This window comes from Micromesistius poutassou (genome assembly GCF_964030765.1).
Source record: "Micromesistius poutassou genome assembly, chromosome: 10".
Lineage (NCBI taxonomy): Eukaryota > Metazoa > Chordata > Actinopteri > Gadiformes > Gadidae > Micromesistius > Micromesistius poutassou.
In genome coordinates this window covers 9,671,060-9,691,466 of record NC_140280.1, presented here as the reverse complement: position 1 = coordinate 9,691,466, position 20,407 = coordinate 9,671,060, and the positions used below count along the sequence as shown (strand labels likewise).

The 20,407-nt window shown below is 42.4% G+C and overlaps 1 protein-coding gene across 2 annotated transcripts in view; it reads left to right on the top strand.

Annotated features, from left to right (window-relative positions):
* Window positions 1-20,407, top strand: part of jade2 (jade family PHD finger 2) — a 128,042-nt gene that overhangs the window by 87,114 nt on the left and 20,521 nt on the right. For both annotated transcript variants that reach the window (XM_084474620.1, XM_084474619.1), the window contains exon 11: window positions 9,806-9,923. In XM_084474620.1, coding sequence (XP_084330746.1) covers window positions 9,806-9,923 — 118 coding nt within the window. The remainder of the gene's footprint in view (window positions 1-9,805; window positions 9,924-20,407) is intronic.

The window sequence follows — 20,407 nt, the reverse complement described above, 5'->3', positions numbered from 1 at the left end:
ACATCTATTTACTTCAAAAAGATGTTAAAAGAAAAGTTATGACAGTTGACATTTGGGTATGAGTTTCATAGGTTTCATAAATATATATATATATACATATTTATATACAGTGTATATATATATAAATACTGTATATATAAATACTGTATAGACTTTTTTATTCCAACTGGATAAAATGACATTTTAATATTATCAGTACTACCTTGTTCGGCTATAGTGTTCATCCAAAATGACATTTTGTTCTATCATGCTGACCCCAGTTCTCACTCACTTGGTTTTGCAAGAGATTGTAAGAACACTAAATCCATAGCCCTGTATGTAAATAATGATTGCAGTACTTTAGCACCCTAGGCAGGACAATAAAAAGCACTATGTTATAGGGATTGAAGCAAACATTAGAATAGGGCCAAAGCTTCGTTGGGAAATGGCCAAATAGCAAGAATCTAGCGGCACTCCTCCACATCCTAAAGTCTACTAATTACACTACAAGTCTGAAAGTGAACGACCCCCCTGTCTGCTGTACCTGGCTGGTGAGTTTAGTGGTCTGGAGGGCCGCTGCAGTTCCCTCTACACTTTAACAAGACTATTGTCATCTTTCCCTTGTTAGCTTCTCCAGATCCCATTATTCGCCTCTTCAATAAAATATGGGATCCATAAACTAATTGAATCAATTCTGTTTATTATTTATGAATCATTCTGTTCCACCCTAATGTCATCAACATAACTTCCTTCTCTACCATCTGAAGAACGTTAACGAGATGACTCTATTTTGGCTGCACCTGCAGGCTTACCCTTTTCACCGAATAAGATCACACTGCATTACCTCTCCACCTTTACAAAAGGCTCCCACTGGCTCACTCCTCAGAATCCACTCAGATTCTGAAGGATCTAAAGCTTATTCCTTCCATGCATGTGATCTCTTGCTAATAACCCATTCTACACGGAATTGCATTGCTCCGCAGAAGTGAGCTATCAAGATACTCTGCCATCTCACGTTGTCTCTTCACTCGTCTTCAGAGGACTGGCTTGGATAATTTGAGGCTTTATGTTATGCTGTGGCTTTTGATTGTATTATTAGTGATACCATTTATTGAAATGTATCATTATAGACAAACTAGCAAATTCAATTCTGGCTCCAACGATATGTGGAGAAAAAAAAAGTGCTTGCATCTCGAGTAGTGTACTCAGGGACCTATGGCACCATTTGAAGATACATTGGAGGAAAATCTCATTGAGGGAAGGCCCACATCCAGTTAATAGTGGTTTTCTTATTCACTGTAGCTCAAACACTTTCCTGAAAGATAGGATGTTTCCAAAAGCAACATTGTGTTGTGCATTTTCTTTTTACGGTCTGGCCACAAGTGAATTTACCGCTGAAGAGCCAAATCCACTCAACTTGAGCCTTCCTGGCTGAACAAACAGCTGGCAGGTCGCTGTTATTGAATGGGGTTTCAAAGCAAGCTTTTAGCATCAAACACACACTAATGATTCAAAACAGGTTTTATAGTAGTTTGCACATCGACAGAGCACAACGGTACACACACAGAAATGATGATGAGCATATTCAAGTTTATTTTCGGATCCGGTAGGTCTTTAGACTCTAATCATTTAAAGCCATGCTTTTCTTTATTAAATGGGCCAGGGTCCTAAGACCCTTCTGGAGCCCCCCAGGTCTTCCTCCTGTCCCCTGTCGTCTTGGTTCCCCCCATCTTAAACCTGATTCCCCCACAAGCGGTAGGCTCCATTGTGTTCTCTAACTCATCCTCTTGTTCTGCTTCTTTGTCTCCCCCCCCTGCCTCACACCAGAGTCCAGCCAGTCACACCACTTTTTTACCACTCTCCACCTGTCGCCAGTCACCCCGCCCCACCTTCCCTCTCTCTCTCTCTATGTGTCTCTCTCTGGCTCTCATTGTCTCTCTCTCTCTCTCTGTCTCTCTTTGTGTCTCTGTCTCTCTCTCTCTGTGTCTCTATCTGTCACTCTGTCTCTCTCTCTGTGTCTCTCACTCTTTCTCTCGCTCTCGCTCTTGCTCTTCCTTACTCTCTTCTTTTCCTCCCTTTTGGCTTATATATATGTGTGTGTGTGTGTGTGTGTGTGTGTGTGTGTGTGTGTGTGTGTGTGTGTGTGTGTGTGTGTGTGTGTGTGTGTGTGTGTGTGTGTGTCCCCCTACTACCCCGCTGTCTCTGTGATACAGGCTCTGTGAGATGAAATAAATATGAGGCAGGAGCCACATAAATATTTATAGCTTCTACGGCCGTATAATTTTGTAGAGGCAATGCAAGTCCTGTCACTGTGTGTGTGTGTGTGTGTGTGTGTGTGTGTGTGTGTGTGTGTGTGTGTGTGTGTGTGTGTGTGTGTGTGTGTGTGTGTGTGTGTGTGCGTGGTTTCACCCTCTTGGCCAATGCAGTGACTTGGGCCAGTATGTTAATGTGTTAGTAAATAAATAATATATTTGCAGATATATCTTAAACTTACATTACAACGTTACATTATAGTTACAATAGTGCCGATGATGGCACTGCTGGACCTCTGCATAGCCCACACACACTTGTGCACACGCATTCACATCCACACACATTGCTTATGTGTATGTATGAGCCCTTACATGTTGGCTTGGTATTATATAATTATACTTTGACCTACATGTGTGCAGATCACATACAGGAGGCATTACGAAGTGCATGACCAGGTCTTTCATGTACAAAGAAAGATAGTTTAGCAATCTCAATGTCACTTTGTAGTATGGTAAAAGGTTTGATGTTGAAATAAAAGGCAGCTCTGTGTGACTATCTCTCCTTACATCTTAACTGTACCTGACAGTAAGGTGATCCACATCACTATACCACTGTACGCAGTGTGTTGGGGTGGGGGTGGGCGTTTGCCCCATCTGTGTTTGCTTGTATATATTTTCATACATTTGTCTACCACCTGCCAGCACGGTAGTTGCACACACACACACACACACACACACACACACACACACACACACACACACACACACACACACACACACACACACACACACACACACACACACACACCAACAGTAACTGGGTTGCCCACTGATATGGCTGTTCAATAAGTAATGGCAGCAGCGTTATGAGGGCCCTCGGTTGACCTGGGCCTTAATATTTAATGGTAAGAGCTCTCCATAGCAGACCAAAGGCAGACCAGACACTGAAGGAAGTCACCTGCAAACATCTACTTAACTGCAATTATAGCCACTTAGCTGCAATATCACCGTTAAGAGTCACAGAAACGACTATATGAAGATATGAAAGGTGTGTGTGTGTGTGTGTGTGTGTGTGTGTGTGTGTGTGTGTGTGTGTGTGTGTGTGTGTGTGTGTGTGTGTGTGTGTGTGTGTGTGTGTGTGTACATGTATATATACACATTCATTCTCATTGAGGATGTGAAGGAGCAGCACCTTTTTGTTGGATGGCAACTAGCAATTACAGGAGCCAATCATGTGACTCAGAAACCAGTGCACAGGACGAAATGTGGACGAGACACGCCATTATTAAGTTCAGTCACTGAGACAATTAATGTCTGTCCTGCATTTAAGATAATTCCTCTTTAAATCAATAGAGGTAGGCTTCACTGAACCATTAACATATAGCCTGTTTCATTAAACTGGGTTATAGGATTAACCAGCATGCCTCATCTCTCTCTCTCTCTCTCTCTCTCTCTCTCTCTCTCTCTCTCTCTCTCTCTCTCTCTCTCTCTCTCTCTCTCTCTCTCTCTCTCTCTCTCTCTCTCTCTCTCTCTCTCTCTCTCTCTCCACTTGTTTCCGTGTTTGCAAACTCCTTAAATAAATCCCTCAAAATATTGAATGAAGAGTGTGTGCAACCTCTGACTAACAGTTGCATGGGCTTGAGCTGTTCACTGACATTTGTGAGCTTTTTTAGGAAATAAAAGCAGGGTGTGGGAAGCAGCTGGTCTTTAAATCACCAACGTCACCAACATCAACGTCTTTCTAATCATCGTTTTAATTACTGTGAGCTGTGATTTGAGCATGTTGGTACATGCGTGACTTGTGTAGATCCCTGGATAGTTTTTTTGTGCGTTTTGTGTTAATGTTGGAAAAAAGGTTGGACACACTACATTGTGTTACTTCATTTGAAATAAAATACATGTTCATATATATATATATATATATATATATATATATATATATATATATATATATATATATATATATATATATATATATATATATATATATATATATCCAGCATTGACCTTCAATAAGGAGTTGTAAGTACAAATTAAGCTTACACTCCCAAATTGCAAACAATAGCTTTAAAACAAACTCAATCCCCCACACTCGTAAGGTAAGGGCTAGAATCACTTCACTGCATCATCTTTTATGGTGCTGCAAGCAGTGCCCAGTGGACATCTACAGAGTACTGGGGCTCTACTGGGCTGTTGCCAATGTTTACCACTAGAACAATATTGTTCTACTGGGCAGCTAACTGGGATGTGAAGAGGAGTGCCTTCATGAAGAAGGAGTTGCTTATTAAATAAGAAGCCAGCCATGTTGCTGGATGAGCAGTGTGAATCTAATGAGCACATCATTCACCCACAGCTCAGATGTGTGTGTGTGTGTGTGTGTGTGTGTGTGTGTGTGTGTGTGTGTGTGTGTGTGTGTGTGTGTGTGTGTGTGTGTGTTGTGAAGCCTGCCAGGAGACATGGGTGCTGCATGCAGGCCTGGCTCTGTTCACCACACCGTGGTTAACACACCGTCAATAGCACAGAGACGCAGACAATTTAATCCCTTTCCCAGAGTCTTGTTGTGTTTGCTGACATGAAACACTTTGTCCAATAAAACCTGAGTCCGTAGCAGGCCAGGGGGCTTTGGGGTAATAGGATTTTGATAACCTGGATTTGATCTTTAAATATTTGCTATCTTGCACGGTGTACATACTGCCTCTCATTTTAATTAAATTGTGCACGTGCGTGTGTGTGCACGCATGTGTGTCCATGTGTCTGTGTCCCTTGTTTTAGCTCTTAATTTAGTCTCTCTTTATCTCTGTTTTCCTCTTTCTCTCTTAGGTTCTGTCTTCCACTCAAACCCACACACACACACAACCAACCACATCAGCCCAAAGCCCTAATGTGGGAGCTCTGATTGGATAGTAATGTTGCCATGGTATCCTAGCGGGTGCATGTGATGTCAGTGGCAGACAAATATACAAACTAATAAATCATAAAGTGGGGGGGAACCACTTTGTGCTTTTTACAGCATACTATGTAATGACTATCATGGTGTGTGTGTGTGTGTGTGTGTGTGTGTGTGTGTGTGTGTGTGTGTGTGTGTGTGTGTGTGTGTGTGTGTGTGTGTGTGTGTGTGTGTGTGTGTGTGTGTGTGTGTGTGTGTGTGTGGATGTGATTCCCAGTGGGAGACCTGGAAGCTTAACTCCACCGTTTCCAGCTGCTGGAGACACAGACCACCGTCTGCCTGCTTGTCTGTCTGACCCACTTTCAACCCCCCTCAACACCCTCTCTTTCTCCTTTTATCTCCCATGTCTCCTTCCCCCTTTCTCTTCCTGGTTGTCCCCTGTGCTTCTTTTGATTGGCTGGGCAGGGCTTCCTTGGCAGGCTGGTGTTGTCAGTTGACAAGCCATGGCATCCCTCCCTGCTCCCTCAGGCAAATTTCTCTTCTTTTTTTATCCCCTGTTTTGTTCTTTTTATGGCCCACCTCCCTCCTTCACTCCCTGCCTTCCCCCCTTTTGTCTCTGTCTCATCCCCATGTTATCCATCTTCTTTGTCATTTCTGATCCGTTTTCCGTTTTTTGTTTTTTTGTCTGCTTCAGACTTTTACGTCTACATACCAGTATGTATGTTCCTCCATTTATCTTTTGCCGTGTAATTGCAAAGAAATGTCTCATCTAGTAGCCAAAGGTTTGTATATCTATGTTTTATATTCCATGATTTATGAATCACAAGCCTGTTTAGGTCTACATTTTGGATATATTTTCTCTTTGGAGGTCTTCGTTATTGTCTGAGCCGTGTATGCACTCCTCTCAGCCTGGAAAGCCTCCTGATTTAACCATAAAGCCAGCTTATTTCTTCATTCAGTGCAGTACTGCTGTACTGGGGTCTTAATTAGATGTCTCATCACGGCCCAGGTCTGGTCTGTTGTTGTTGTTAATTATGAAACATATTTTACCACCTGATCGTTCACCCCTTGTGTCTGTATTTTTATATTATATATATCTATATATGTCTATTTAGATTTTATATTTATATTTACTTATGTTTGCTTAGTGTCTATATTGTATATGTCTACCTGTCTGAGTGAACACCTTCCGAGTCAATGAACATACATTAAATTCTGATTCTGATTTGACATGTCAATGCAGCATTATGCCAGTGCAATTATGCAAGTCATTTGTTAAAGTCAAAGTCATGATACTCACTGGTAAAAGGTACCTAAAGATCTCCCTTCACCTGACATCCCTTTGTGGATGCTCTTGCAGTTGGTATTCTAACGGATGTATGCATTATGGAGGAGGAGCCTCCTCCATAACTGGGCGCCGCAGAATTAACTTACAAAATGGAGGCGCCCACAGTTTTTTTTAATCCAAAATAGACTGAATAACGATGTTAAAAGATGAACAGAAATCTGCACAGAAAGCTTTTCTCAGCTGTGACATATGTGTGCACGCACTCACGCACAGACAGGCACGCACGCCTTGAGCGGTTAGAGGAGCATCTGCTGTCATCAACAACTAATTACCACAGGTGTCTGGCACAAGAGTTGTGTGTTTGTGTCTGGATGGATGGTTTGAGTATAAGATCAATAACTGATGGATGGATGAATAGATTATTGGATTATAAGACCAATAACTGATGAATAGATAGCTCAGTAACAGTGGAAATGATGAAGACTAGTAAGGGGAGGGGTGTGATGTGCAATATCAATCTATGAACAGTGTTTGTCAATGTTCGTAGATTAAGATGATTTTAAATACAACTATCTGTAGATGATAAAATAACATTCTGAGTGCCAGATTCCAGATGGATTCTAGAGGGTTAAAGAAAACTGGCTGATCCTTTTTTTTAAGTGTGTGTGTGTGTGTGTGTGTGTGTGTGTGTGTGTGTGTGTGTGTGTGTCTACTTTGTGTCATCTCTTTCAGTTTGTGTCATCTTTGTGTGTGTCACACACACACACACACACACACACACACACACACACACACACACACACACACACACACACACACACACACACACACACACAAGAGATGACACAAACTGAAAGAGATGACACAAAGTAGACAAATATCCTATCAAAGGCCGGTAGGAACACACTGTCCCAGTGGAGCATGTAACCATGCACCTCTCTTTAAGATGAGCTAGAAACACTCTGGTCAGAGGAGCAAAGCCAACCTGCCACCCGATAGGCAGCAAGCCTATAGGATCAACACTTGACAACACAAGCCAATAGAAACCCGCAATAATTATCACAGAAATGCACATAATGCAAGCGCATATCTTCTAATCCACATTTTTTTAAATGCATATTTTCCTTAAGAAATTGAATTGGCCTCGTTCAAAGAAGAAGTAGCAATGTGATAGTATAGTATATTGAGCAGTGTTTTCAGAAATGTCCTGCACATACTTCCCCCCATGCATTACCAGTGGAACTTGTTTTCAAACAACACTCAATAAACTGTATTAGTATATGCTACACGTGAACCTCCTAAGATGGCGCAATTTGATTGGTTCGCTAGCTCGGGATATCGGGCAATATCCCATGATTGAGATCTCAAACTCGGGATGTTGTTTTAGCGTGCTTGACGCTCGTCACGCTAATAAAAACAAATAAACCACTAATAAAAACTAAAAAAACTAAACTAAACCACTAAATAAATCCCGGCAAAAAGTGTTATCTAGTGTTATCGTTTATTTTTGGAGTGTTCACGTGTAGTATATACTAAAACAATTATTCACCTCAGACTCTGAATACTCAAAATATTCTACTCCGTGAATATTGGGCTATTCCCCACTATTCACTTCGCCTTCGGCAAATAATTGTAACTGTTTCTTTGCTACTTGTTCTATTTACTATTTCAACAACTTTTTAAATCATTGTGTGTGCAGTATTATGTGCTTTTTAACTATTGATTTATACAGCACAACGTATGTGTGTGAAAAACAACAACAATGTGTTGTGAAAAAAATCCATTAATTACACACACTTTTAGTAGGAGAGGCAGGGTTGGGTTTATGATGTGTGCTTGTTTTCATCACTATTAATGTACAGTGTAGGATTCCATTTTTATTGATCCTCGTAAAATGAAAGTGTTTGCGTTTGTGTGTGTGGTTGTGCACATGTGTTGTGCACATGTGTGCACAACACCCTTGAATGGGGTACGTCCTCTAGGTTAATATTAATGTTTCAACCTTTCTATTTATCCTTCCTCCTCTCTGTTGTCACTTTGTGTCTATCTGAGTCTTGGTAACTCTGTTGTCCTTCCACCTTCTGCTTCATCTCTCATGCCTCCCATCATCTCCGTTTGCGCCGCAATTTTCCATCTGTATGTCGGCTGGGCACTGGTTTCAAAATGTTAAAGAATATAATCAGCCAGACCTTGATGGGTGACATTGTAGTAAACAAGACTGAACCCTTGCCATCTCTCCAGCCACTGCCACCAATGCTGTTGCCCACCATCACTTTTCTGAACAAATGCACTAATGAATAGTTATAATGAATAGTCATTATCATAGCAATTTGAATCACAGAGAGAGGGATATCAAAACATGTGATTATCTGAGATTGGCTTCAATTTCAGAGATTTTTTATATAATATTATATTAAAGACCGGGTAAACCAAATTCAGTATTTTTCTTCTTATCATATTAATTAGGCCTTAAATGTGTCCCTCAAAACATGTAAAAAATATTTTTCCCATTCATCATTTCCTTGAGGAGCTAGGCCTCAGAGAATGTTCTGTGTGCAGGTTTAAAATGGGCGGGTCTACATCGAGGACCGCGTTACGTAAAGCGGTCTTACTCACATAAACCCGCCCCCTGCTGCCCTCTAGGTATAAATACATTAACCGCGCACTAGCATTCTGTGGTTTCACCCGTCTATGGTTTTACCGCTCACGAGTCTGATTTGAATTGTCAGTTTGCAGCTAGCTTGCCCGTTGGACCTCTCCGGTGATGGGCGTGGTTTCCTGGCCTGCAGCGCACACGCCCCCACCGTCCTGAGCCAGGGATTACTGCTCATTTTTCATCAACTTTGAAGCATAATTTTATATACTTCGTGATTTTTTTAGTCCTTCAAATTTTGCAGGGTGGTTAATAATATATTTTCCTGTGGTATTATAAACTCAAAACCCATAATTATTTTTGGTTTACCCGGTCTTTAATATATATATTATCATATTAATAATATATATATATATATATATATATATATATATATATTAAAGGTGTGTGTCCTAACATCTGAGTGCATGCTAAAAAGTGTTGTTGTTTTTTTATATAATTAATAGTTTCTACGCTTGTGCTCTCAGGGGCTGAAGATATCTAACAACACCTTTTAATGCAAAAATACATTTATTTTAAGATTAATACGTATCCTCATCAAATCGTCTTTCTTCTCTCAGAGGTGTTCTCACTCTGCACCTGTTTGGTTGCTCCTGGGTGGGAGAAGCAGGGTGTCAGGTCAGGTCACAGGGGGCTCTTCCAGATGGTGATGAAGAGCTCCCACCCCCCCGGCACTGCGTGTGTGGGTCCGAGCCTCAGTCCCCATGCTGACCCTGCGTGTGTTTCTCTCTGCTGGGTCCGTCCAGGTGAGGAACCTGTGCTACATGGTGAGCCGGCGGGAGAAGATGAAGCACAGCCTGTGTGACCTGCAGGAGAAGATCCTGCACCTGCACATCCAGCTGCTGGAGGACGAGGTGGCCGGAGGTAGGCCAGGAGAGGCTGTGTGCATGCCCGGATGTGTTTTCACCTTGTTAATGTAGGGTTACCTGGTTGTATGATTGTACGTACGTATGCAAGCTAGCTGAAGAGACATTTGCTAAATAATCATTTGCTAGCCCTTTTGCTCGTCTGCCACACTTGTTTATCTTCTGCAGGTAATTCTGCAGGCTAATTATACAAAGTTAATTGCTTAGCCTTTTGTTTAGCTAAGTATGCTAAGATGTATATATAACGGAGCAGGCAGGTTGGTCAGACTGAGTGTGGGTGCCTGTGTGTGCGTGCTATCCCCAGCTGGTGTTCAATTTTTCCGTGTTCATCACTTCTGAAGCTGAATCTTCACAGCCTACTGTACCTACACTCATATATTCACCCACACGTACAGGCAAACACACACACACACACACACACACACACACACACACACACACACACACACACACACACACACACACACACACACGCTGGCGCACACACACAAACAGCCTCTGACTCGGCAGTTTGCTGCTATCAGGTAGTGGGTGCTGAAGCAGGGACTAAACAGCCATATCTATTCACACTCTCACAGGAGTTGGATTATGGTGTGTGTGTGTGTGTGTGTGTGTGTGTGTACATGCATGCTGAGTGTGAGGAATGAGGCTGTCCGCTTTAATGACCAGCCACATTTTTCAAATCGTATACATTTCTCTTTCAACCCGCCTTACCATCTTTTCTTGTCCCTTTCTTTCTTTTTGTCTTTCAATCCCCATCGTATTCTGTCTTCCTCCTTATCCCTCTTTCCCTTGTAGATGACATTGTATTTGTCATTTATCTTAAGAAGTGTATCCTTTAGTTCAAATCCACTTTCATCACATACTTCACACAATACTTAAAGTAATGGACAGGTTCCAACCATTGGAAATCCCACCAACATATCACATGTATCCACACACACCAACAGATCACATGTATCCACACACACCAACAGATCACGTGTCCACACACACACACCAACAGATCACATGTGTCCACACACACACCAACAGATCATATGTGTCCACACACACACCAACAGATCATGTGTCCACACACACACACCAACAGATCATATGTGTCCACACACACACCAACAAATCATGTGTCCACACACACACACACACACCAACAGATCACATGTGTCCACACACACACACACCAACAGATCACATGTATCCACACACACCAACAGATCACATGTGTCCACACACACCAATAGATCACATGTGTCCACACACACACACCAACAGATCACATGTGTCCACACACACACACCAACAGATCACATGTGTCCACACACACACACACCAACAGATCACATGTGTCCACACACACCAATAGATCACATGTGTCCACACACACCAATAGATCACATGTGTCCACACACACCAACAGATCACATGTGTCCACACACACACACCAATAGATCACATGTGTCCACACACACCAACAGATCACATGTGTCCACACACACACCAAAAGATCACATGTGCCATCACACATCAACAGATCAAATGTGTCAACACACCAACATATTCTGTCAAGAAAGTATCCAAATATATATATATATATTAATATCAGGGCTGACAATTGATTAAAACATTTAATAGCGATTAATCACATGAATGTGCATAGTTAATTTAATTATGTTTTTAATACTCTTATCAACATGGGAGTGGACAAAATATGCCTGCTTTAGGCAAATGTACCAATTTTTTATTTGAAGAGACATGTAGTCTAAATCCTCTTTTACATTAACACAAAACAACTAGCTGAAACAATCCAGGGACCCACACAGCTGAAGCATTTACCATTATGCTCAAATCACAACTCATTGCACACTCAAGACCAAGAAAGAATCTAAAGAAACACAAATTTTACAAGAGGTACATTGGTCCGCTAAATGCCCGTTACTTCAGTACAGAACAAAGATCACCTGCACTGCTAAATCAATTTTAAGATTTGGTTCAAGCCGGTGGCTTCAACAATTGACATTTACCGTTTGCAATTTCTGTCGGAGCTCCGCTGTGTCTGGTGGGCTGTGTTTGATTGTCTTGCTACATTCCTGCATTTTGTTGTCAACTGGTGTTGTCACAATACTGGATTTTATAACTTTGATACGATACCTTGAAAAATACAGATATACTGTACCATTTTGGATACAACAGGGACAAAGTGACACATTGGGCCCAACAGGGCATACCATTTTTATTAAATGACTTTATTAATTATTATATATCTATTAAAATATACATATAAAAAGTATATTACATGATTACAAGGGAAAACAGCAGTTTTCGGCACGTGCCGTCCATATGGGCAGCTGGGGCAGCAGAACTACTTGCAAAAGCATGATCCCAAAAAAATTGTTCCTCAGTAAATAGTCTATTTTTAATAATGTGATTGTCATGTTAACCATCTATAGTTTTGTGTAGACTTTCCAACTATTTTTGGTCTGTTGACATACATTTTTTGATGATGGTGGTGATTCTAGTTGAGTTTAATGTGTCATCCAATGTTGGGGCAGGGCAGCTCAGCGATCCCGTTCCTCCGTATGTTTATCGCATAACCCTGCAGGCTTCAATAGGGATTTCAATCCGTGCTAAAAGACGCCTATATGGTCGTAAAGTAGTCTGCCCCATGGTGTTATTCTAGAACTGTTGTTGTTTTAACTCAAATTATTCCACCAGTATCTTTCGTTGCTATATCAGATGAACACCGACTGGTGTTGCTCCTGTGATTAACAGTGTTGAGTTTCTGTTAAAAATTCTTATTCTCTCATAATTTGTTTAGTTAGCATGTTTTAATGTAGCTCAAAATATACATATTAAAATAACATTTAACTTGTGGGTGTGGTCATACGCCAGTAGTTTCTGCCCCACTGAAATTTAGGCTTACTGCACACTGCTGATGAAAAAAATATTCTTCTTGAGGTAGTGTTGTTCAAAGGCCCGTGAGTTTGGCACATTCAAAAGGCACTAAAGTGCCAGAAAATGAAGCAGTGCAATCTTAAGCATTTTCAAGTAAGAAATTAGTACATTAGTAAATCGCATAGAAGTGATATTATTAGTACTATTATGAAAGCAAGATATGACTTGCACTTGGCATCATAAGTGGGCTAACTGTTAGGTATACCACCATCACACCAATGAGACTATTGACGAATTACTGTTCCCAAACTGATTTGGCCGTATTTAGTCTGTTTGGGAAATCTCACTTAGTTTCTAAAGTAGTCTGGCGGAGAGGACTCAGTTTGGAAAGCTTTTTCGTGACCAGGTCGTTGGTAGGATGGTCTATATTTTCTGGACTAATGAGGCAACGGTTGCATTTGTGTACCGTGAGCTGTGACATACAATCAGTTAGTACAATAATAATAATATATAATATAATCCCTCAAACGAATGTCTCAGAGACTTGTTGTATCGGATCCACGTCGCCATACGCCTCATTTGTTATAATCCGTTCTTTCATGTAATTATATAACTAAAAAGGTAAATGCCCTTGTTGCCATTATTATGATAATATATATAACATGATTTATGAGATTATATACACACCACCCAATGCGCTGACGGTCCGAGGTGGAGAGGTAGAGCTGGGTTGGGGGGGTGTCTTGCTGGGCGATCCTGCGTCGTGGGCCGCTGTAGTCCTGCTGGTCCCGCGCTGGATGGTCCTGGAAGGGGGGGGCCGTCGCCCGGACTCGTCTGGTTCTCCAAGAGACCGACTGCTACTCACTTTTTTGGGACTCATTTAAAATAGGAATTTGTTATTTAAAAAATCCTATTCCAAGTATCTTCCCTAGGGCTAAAAGTTGATGGAGCATGTCAACTGGCTCTAATTATACTATAATACAGATTTCTATGCATTTTCCAAATTCTTTTAGTAGTTGTTTGCAACATTTCCGTTTAACAGTCATGGAAATAAGTGATAAGGATCCTGCCTAGTGCTTAAAGTGAACTGAGTGTTGTGTATAAGTCATATGAAACACTAGTGTCTCAGTCCTTTTGTTTAGCATACTGTGTGTTTAGATTGAGCTAAACAATGTTGGACACACACACACATTCACAGATATGGGAGGAGAAGGGGGGAAAAGGGGAGAATGAATGAGCTCTATTGTTCCAGCAGCGGTCTTCATTTACATTCTGGCTCCAATCCATTTGTGCCAACCTGACAATGGTTAGTGTGTGTGTGTGTGTGTGTGTGTGTGTGTGTGTGTGTGTGTGTGTGTGTGTGTGTGTGTGTGTGTGTGTGTGTGTGTGTGTGTGTGTGTGTGTGTGTGTGTGTGTGTGTGTGTGTGTGTACTAGGGGACATGCAGGGGTAATGGGTCGGGGAGTGACTTCAAAGAGAGAGAACGAAAGTAAAGTGTGGAGCGGACAAGTGAAAGAAAGAAGGGAAAGTGAAAGATAAACGGGGGGGGGGGTGAAATGGGGGGGGATGGGGGAGTGGAGGTAAAGAGAGTCAAAAGATGGAGTCAAGGGTATGTTGAAGGAGAGGGGCTGAGAGAAAAGCTTTCTCATGCTTCACTAACAAGCACAGGTAAGAGAATTGGGACACTGTATTTGTGCGAACGATGCAAACACGCACACACACACACACACACACACACACACACACTTGTGCACACATATATTTACAGTCACACACACACACACACACACATATATACACACACACAAACATCCCTCACAGTTCGCTGCACCCAAAAGTGTGGGAATTAATCACCCACTTCAAACAGACTAATCCCCAGGCACTGGCAGCTCTAAACGAGGGATGGGATGGGGGGCTGAGGGCAGTACCAGGCATTCAGCACTGCAGTGATGCTGGAAATGTGACAGCAGAGGAGATTTGGTTGGGGGGGAGGTGGTATTTTAGTCTGTCTTACCTGTACAGGAGATACTTTGCAAGTTATGGTGCTTCAGGTTATGCAGCAGAGCTAGTCCGAGAGCTAGCCAGAGAGCTAGTCCGAGAGATAGTCCGCGAGCTAGCCATAGAGCTAGTCCGAGAGTTAGCCCGAGAGCTAGCCCGAGAGCTAGTCCGAGAACTAGTCCGAGAGCTAGCCAGAAAGCTAGTCTGAGAGCTAGTCCGAGAGCTAGCCAGAAAGCAAGTCCGAGAACTAGTCTGAAAGCTAGCAATAGAGCTAGTCCGAGAGCTAGCCCGAGAGCTAGCCCAAGAGCTAGCCCGAGAGCTAATCCGAGAGCTAGTCCGAGAGCTAGCCAGAAAGCTAGTCTGAGAGCTAGCCATAGAGCTAGGCAGAGAGCTAGTCTGAGAGCTAGCCATAGAGCTAGGCAGAGAGCTAGTCAGAGAGCTAGCCCGCAGCCTGACCCCATGTCCTCACCACAATGGGACAAGTCATCATAGCTCTACCGGTCATATCCATGTCATAACCACCGCAATGACACATATCCTTTATTATATTTCAACTCATTTTATATTTGAACCAAATCTGTTTCAGCTGTGTGTTTCGTTTTATATTTTGTTTCAGAGGAAGAGGAGGGAATTTACTGTCAAAACCTTTTATTGGGTGACAGCAGAAACCACTTCACAACCTCCAGAAAACATTATTTTCCTCCCCAATCGCACATGCCATACCGCCAAACCAGACCTCCCTGTGTGTTTATTGTGCCTGTTATGTCCTGTTAAGAAGATATTTGATAGTAGGAGCCAAACGGTGCCCAGGCAGGATGGTGCAACGGAAAGGGGGTTCTGTATTTATCATTCACTCTGACACTGTACACTGTTCACCTGGACACTGTTCACCTGGACGCTGTTCACCTGGACGCTGTTCACCTGGACGCTGTTCACCTGGACACTGTTCACTCTGACACTGTTCACCTGGACACTGTTCACTCTGACACTGTTCACCTGGACACTGTTCACTCTGACACTGTTCACCTGGACACTGTTCACTCTGACACTGTTTACCTGGACGCTGTTTACCTGGACGCTGTTCACCTGGACGCTGTTCACCTGTACACTGTTCACCTGGACACTGTTCACCTGTACACTGTTCACCTGGACGCTGTTCACCTGGACGCTGTTCACCTGTACACTGTTCACCTGGACGCTGTTCACCTGGACGCTGTTCACCTGTACACTGTTCACCTGGACGCTGTTCACCTGTACACTGTTCACCTGTACACTGTTCACCTGGACGCTGTTCACCTGGACACTGTTCACCTGGACACTGTTCACCTGGACGCTGTTCACCTGGACACTGTTCACCTGGACACTGTTCACTCTGATACTGTTCACCTGGACGCTGTTCACCTGGACACTGTTCACCTGGACACTGTTCACTCTGACCTGACCATGTCATTCTGTCAGGAGGTGGTACACTTCGGAGGTTAAACTGCTTGGCCTTCCTCTGCAATTGTGCACTATCCCAATTGATAAAGATGTTTTGATAGCACTTCAGCTGTTAAAGCATCACTCTCTCTGCTCCCCTTCTACTACCAGTGAAAGGACCAATTCTGTTAGCGTCTATACAAATATTTGTATCCAGAACTGTAATTAACAGTTGATGTGATAGATTTGAATCTGAAAGATAATACATTGAATTATAAAACATTATGATACAAATTCATATTGTAGATTTAGTTCAGTGCATCATATTTTAGATTAGAATAGATGTAATTCAGTGAATGGGTCCTTGGTTGATGCAGAGGGTACTTAGCAGTACCAAATATACATTGCTGCAGAAGTGCAGTGCGTTATGGCATAACCAAAACCAATAATGCGCAGCTATCTAATATGAAGTGTTCATTTCAGACTCTGGTTCTGGGTTTAATATCGGAAACGTTTATGTGCGACGCTACACACTGTAATAGCTGTGGACCATCGGTGGCAGCACGGGGAACAGATTTTCTTGGAAAGCACAATGATTAAGAATGATTTAGTTATTAGATATAATAAGTTATCTGTGAATGTTTCCAGTGCGAGGCCCCATAAAGACCTCAGAACTGCAAGCTAATGTTCCCACAAATGTGTTACGCCTGCCACTGCAGCTCTATGAACTGTGGATGGCCTTAAGACCCTGGATCTTCGTCTCGGGTTCACAGGTAGTGTGTGCACCCTCGGAGACACTTTGGTGTCCCTGATGACGTGGTTCTACTAATGTAAGCCAACTTAACCGTGGCGGACGTCCCTTCAGAAGCCTCTCAGTCAGAATGATGGGACACTCTGATCGGCTCACAGTCTTGATCCACCATCTTAAGGAGTCCCTGATGCATCGCCATGTACCCTCATTAAAGGAAAACCTCTGGATTTTCCTCATTTATGGAATGGATCCTGACAGAAAATCAACTTGTTTCTTTCCTTCTGCTTCATCACTGCCTGTCTGTGATCGCGTTTTGCTCAATGAGAAGTCTCCCCAGAGGGGAGTTGTGGCAGGAAGAGAACAGTGGGAACGTGAGTGAGAGCAGCAGAGAGGAGAGTTTGTTGTTTGACTACGGTAAGTGTAGTTTGTTCAGGTAAAGGGGAGTTCGATTATAATGACATATTGATTGATTGACACATATTGATTACCCGCAACAACAAAGTTTCAGAGCGAGAATAATCCTGGAGCGAGGCTTGGTTGAACATAATAACGGATCAAGCAATAGCTAAAGAAACAAGTTTGATTCACTGTAGGGATCCTTTTTAATAATTACAGAATATAATCTGAGCCGGTCAGTGGCATAAACAAGCACTTTAAGAAGACCTACATTGAAGGGCAGTTATTACCCCCAAAGGATTATATTGCAGCCTGTTTTCGCAGATTAGGGCTGCTGCGTCTGGATCAATGCTCGACCAATCTCAACAATTGTTGTCTTCATTCGTCCCTTAAAACGAAAATGGAGTATAGAAAAAAAGTATAGGGTCCAGGTCGATAAATCGGGCGGTTTTCCCTCTCGTTGGTATGCTTGGGCGTACTCTCTGCACAATTGAGGTTGTGTGTTTAATTGAAAAACAGCTTGTAGTCAAAATACTCTTCCTTCTGCCAAGAGACAACCTAAACAACCATGGCTCATTGTAGACATGTATGGATTTAAGCTCAAATTTGGTGTTTAAGCTTTCATAATGCCGTCTTTAACACAGTTTTTCCGTTTATATGGCCTTTTAGGCTGTTTTACTGTTTTGATAATGGTCAAATGAGCTCCTCTTGATTTTCACAGCCAGTGATTCTGAACTTTCTTCACCCAACAATAACCAGACCTCACCAGTCCAAACATGATCCTTCTGTCGTTCACCGCTGTGCATTCACTTCTCTACACCATGCAGACCTGGTCTTCATCGGGTGTTTAGTCCATGTTCCATCCAGCCATCCATTGTTTCACTTCGATCGCCACATTTTGACTCGCTTTAGGTCTCGATAAGCAGCGTGTGGATCCATATCTCCGCCCTCTCTGACCGTGTTCAATGTGAATGTATTGTGTGTACTTGTAGGCCTACATCTTTTCTTCTTGATGCTCGGTGTGGCTGTTTTACTGCTAGCCAATGTTCATTTACCACATCAATACCCATGATTGTTTACCAATGTTTTATTCATGTGAAGGCGGTCTCTGTACTAGACTTGTGCATCCAAATATTTACATTCAGTCCCATAGTCTGATATGCATGAAAGGTGGATTAAAGCCGTATTATGAGGGGTCAAACATTAGAACGGGGCTCCTGAGCTTTAACCACCTACTCACGGAGGGGCTCAATCTAGGAAGCTTTTCCAATTAGACTGAATAGGTGAATATTTGATGAATAGCAATTTGCATCAATAGCATCAGTGCTAGATCATGTTTTCATAGCCTGTGTATGACAAGACATGTCATTCCTATGAACATATTATAATATATTAACAATGTATTGATGATTTAATATCAGCTCCATCCCAATGAGCAAACTCAGAGTTTTTCTATTTAAAGACCGGGTAAACCAAGAATAATTATGGGTTTTGAGTTTATAATACCACAGGAAAATATATTATTAACCACCCTGCCAAATTTGAAGGACTAAAAAAATCGCGAAGTATATAAAATTATGCTTCAAAGTTGATGAAAAATGAGCAGTAATCCCTGGCTCAGGACGGTGGGGGCGTGTGCACTGCAGGCCAGGAAACCACGCCCATCACCGGAGAGGTCCAGCCCCTCCCAATCTCAAAGCTGAAAATGGACGCCCTGTCTGGAAGTTTCATAGGCAATGTACAGCCCTACATGTATGAGCCACCAGAGCCAGAAGAGGAAGAAGAACCTCAACATATCGAACGGTCAGAGAGTCGTCGCTCATGTGTAACAGAATGGTAATTTAAAAACTGACAATTCAAACCAGACTCGTGAGCGGTAAAACCATAGACGGGTGAAACCACAGAATGCTAGTGCGCGGTTAATGTATTTATACCTAGAGGGCAGCAGGGGGCGGGTTTATGTGAGTATGACCGCTTTACGTAAAGCGGTCATCGATGTAGACCCGCCCATTTTAAACCTGCACACAGAACATTCTCTGAGGCCTAGCTCCTCAAGGAAATGATGAATGGGAAAAATATTTTTTACATGTTTTGAGGGACACATTTAAGGCCTAATTAATATGATAAGAAGAAAAATACTGAATTTGGTTTACCCGGTCTTTAAAGTATTTGCCCTTTTATGTCAAATTTATGTAATTTTAAAACAATGCACGTCTACAATGAGGCATAGTTCTGACCTTTTTGGCCTTCCATACACACGCCCACCAACACTGACTCTGAGTGTGTATCAGTGTCGGGTCTCTTTACGTTCCAGTCAAGCATGTCGTACTCCATGCTTAAGCAAGCATAAGGACATTTTAATTTGGCTATTGCAGATCTCCCTAGCCATTCACACACACACACACACACACACACACACACTCTGACACACACACACACACACACTCTGACACACATGCATGCAAACACTCACACACTTTGACACATGGACAAACTAACTCAAAAACACGCACACACACTGACACACACGCATGCACACTGACACGCACGCACACTGACACATATGCAAACACACTGACACACACACACACACACGCAAGCACACTGACAAACCACACACATACTCTGACACACCACACGCACACACACTCACTCAGACCCACACATACTCACTATAAGACAGATACAAACCCTCCGACACACGTGCACACTGTCTGAAACACATAGACACGCATATGCACTCTGCATGCACACAAACACTCTCTTCCACACACACACACAGTCCAAAATGCATACTATGTTTATGCACAGTTTATTCAATCATTTATGCATACATACATTTTTGCACTTGCAAACATAAAAAACAAGCTATGACAGATCCCCCTAAACACTCAGGAACATGCACCTACCCAGACAGACAAACACATTACACATGCACAAACAGTCACATATCAATACATACACACACAGTCACATATCAATATACTCTCACTCACTCACTCACTCACACAACAGGCACACACA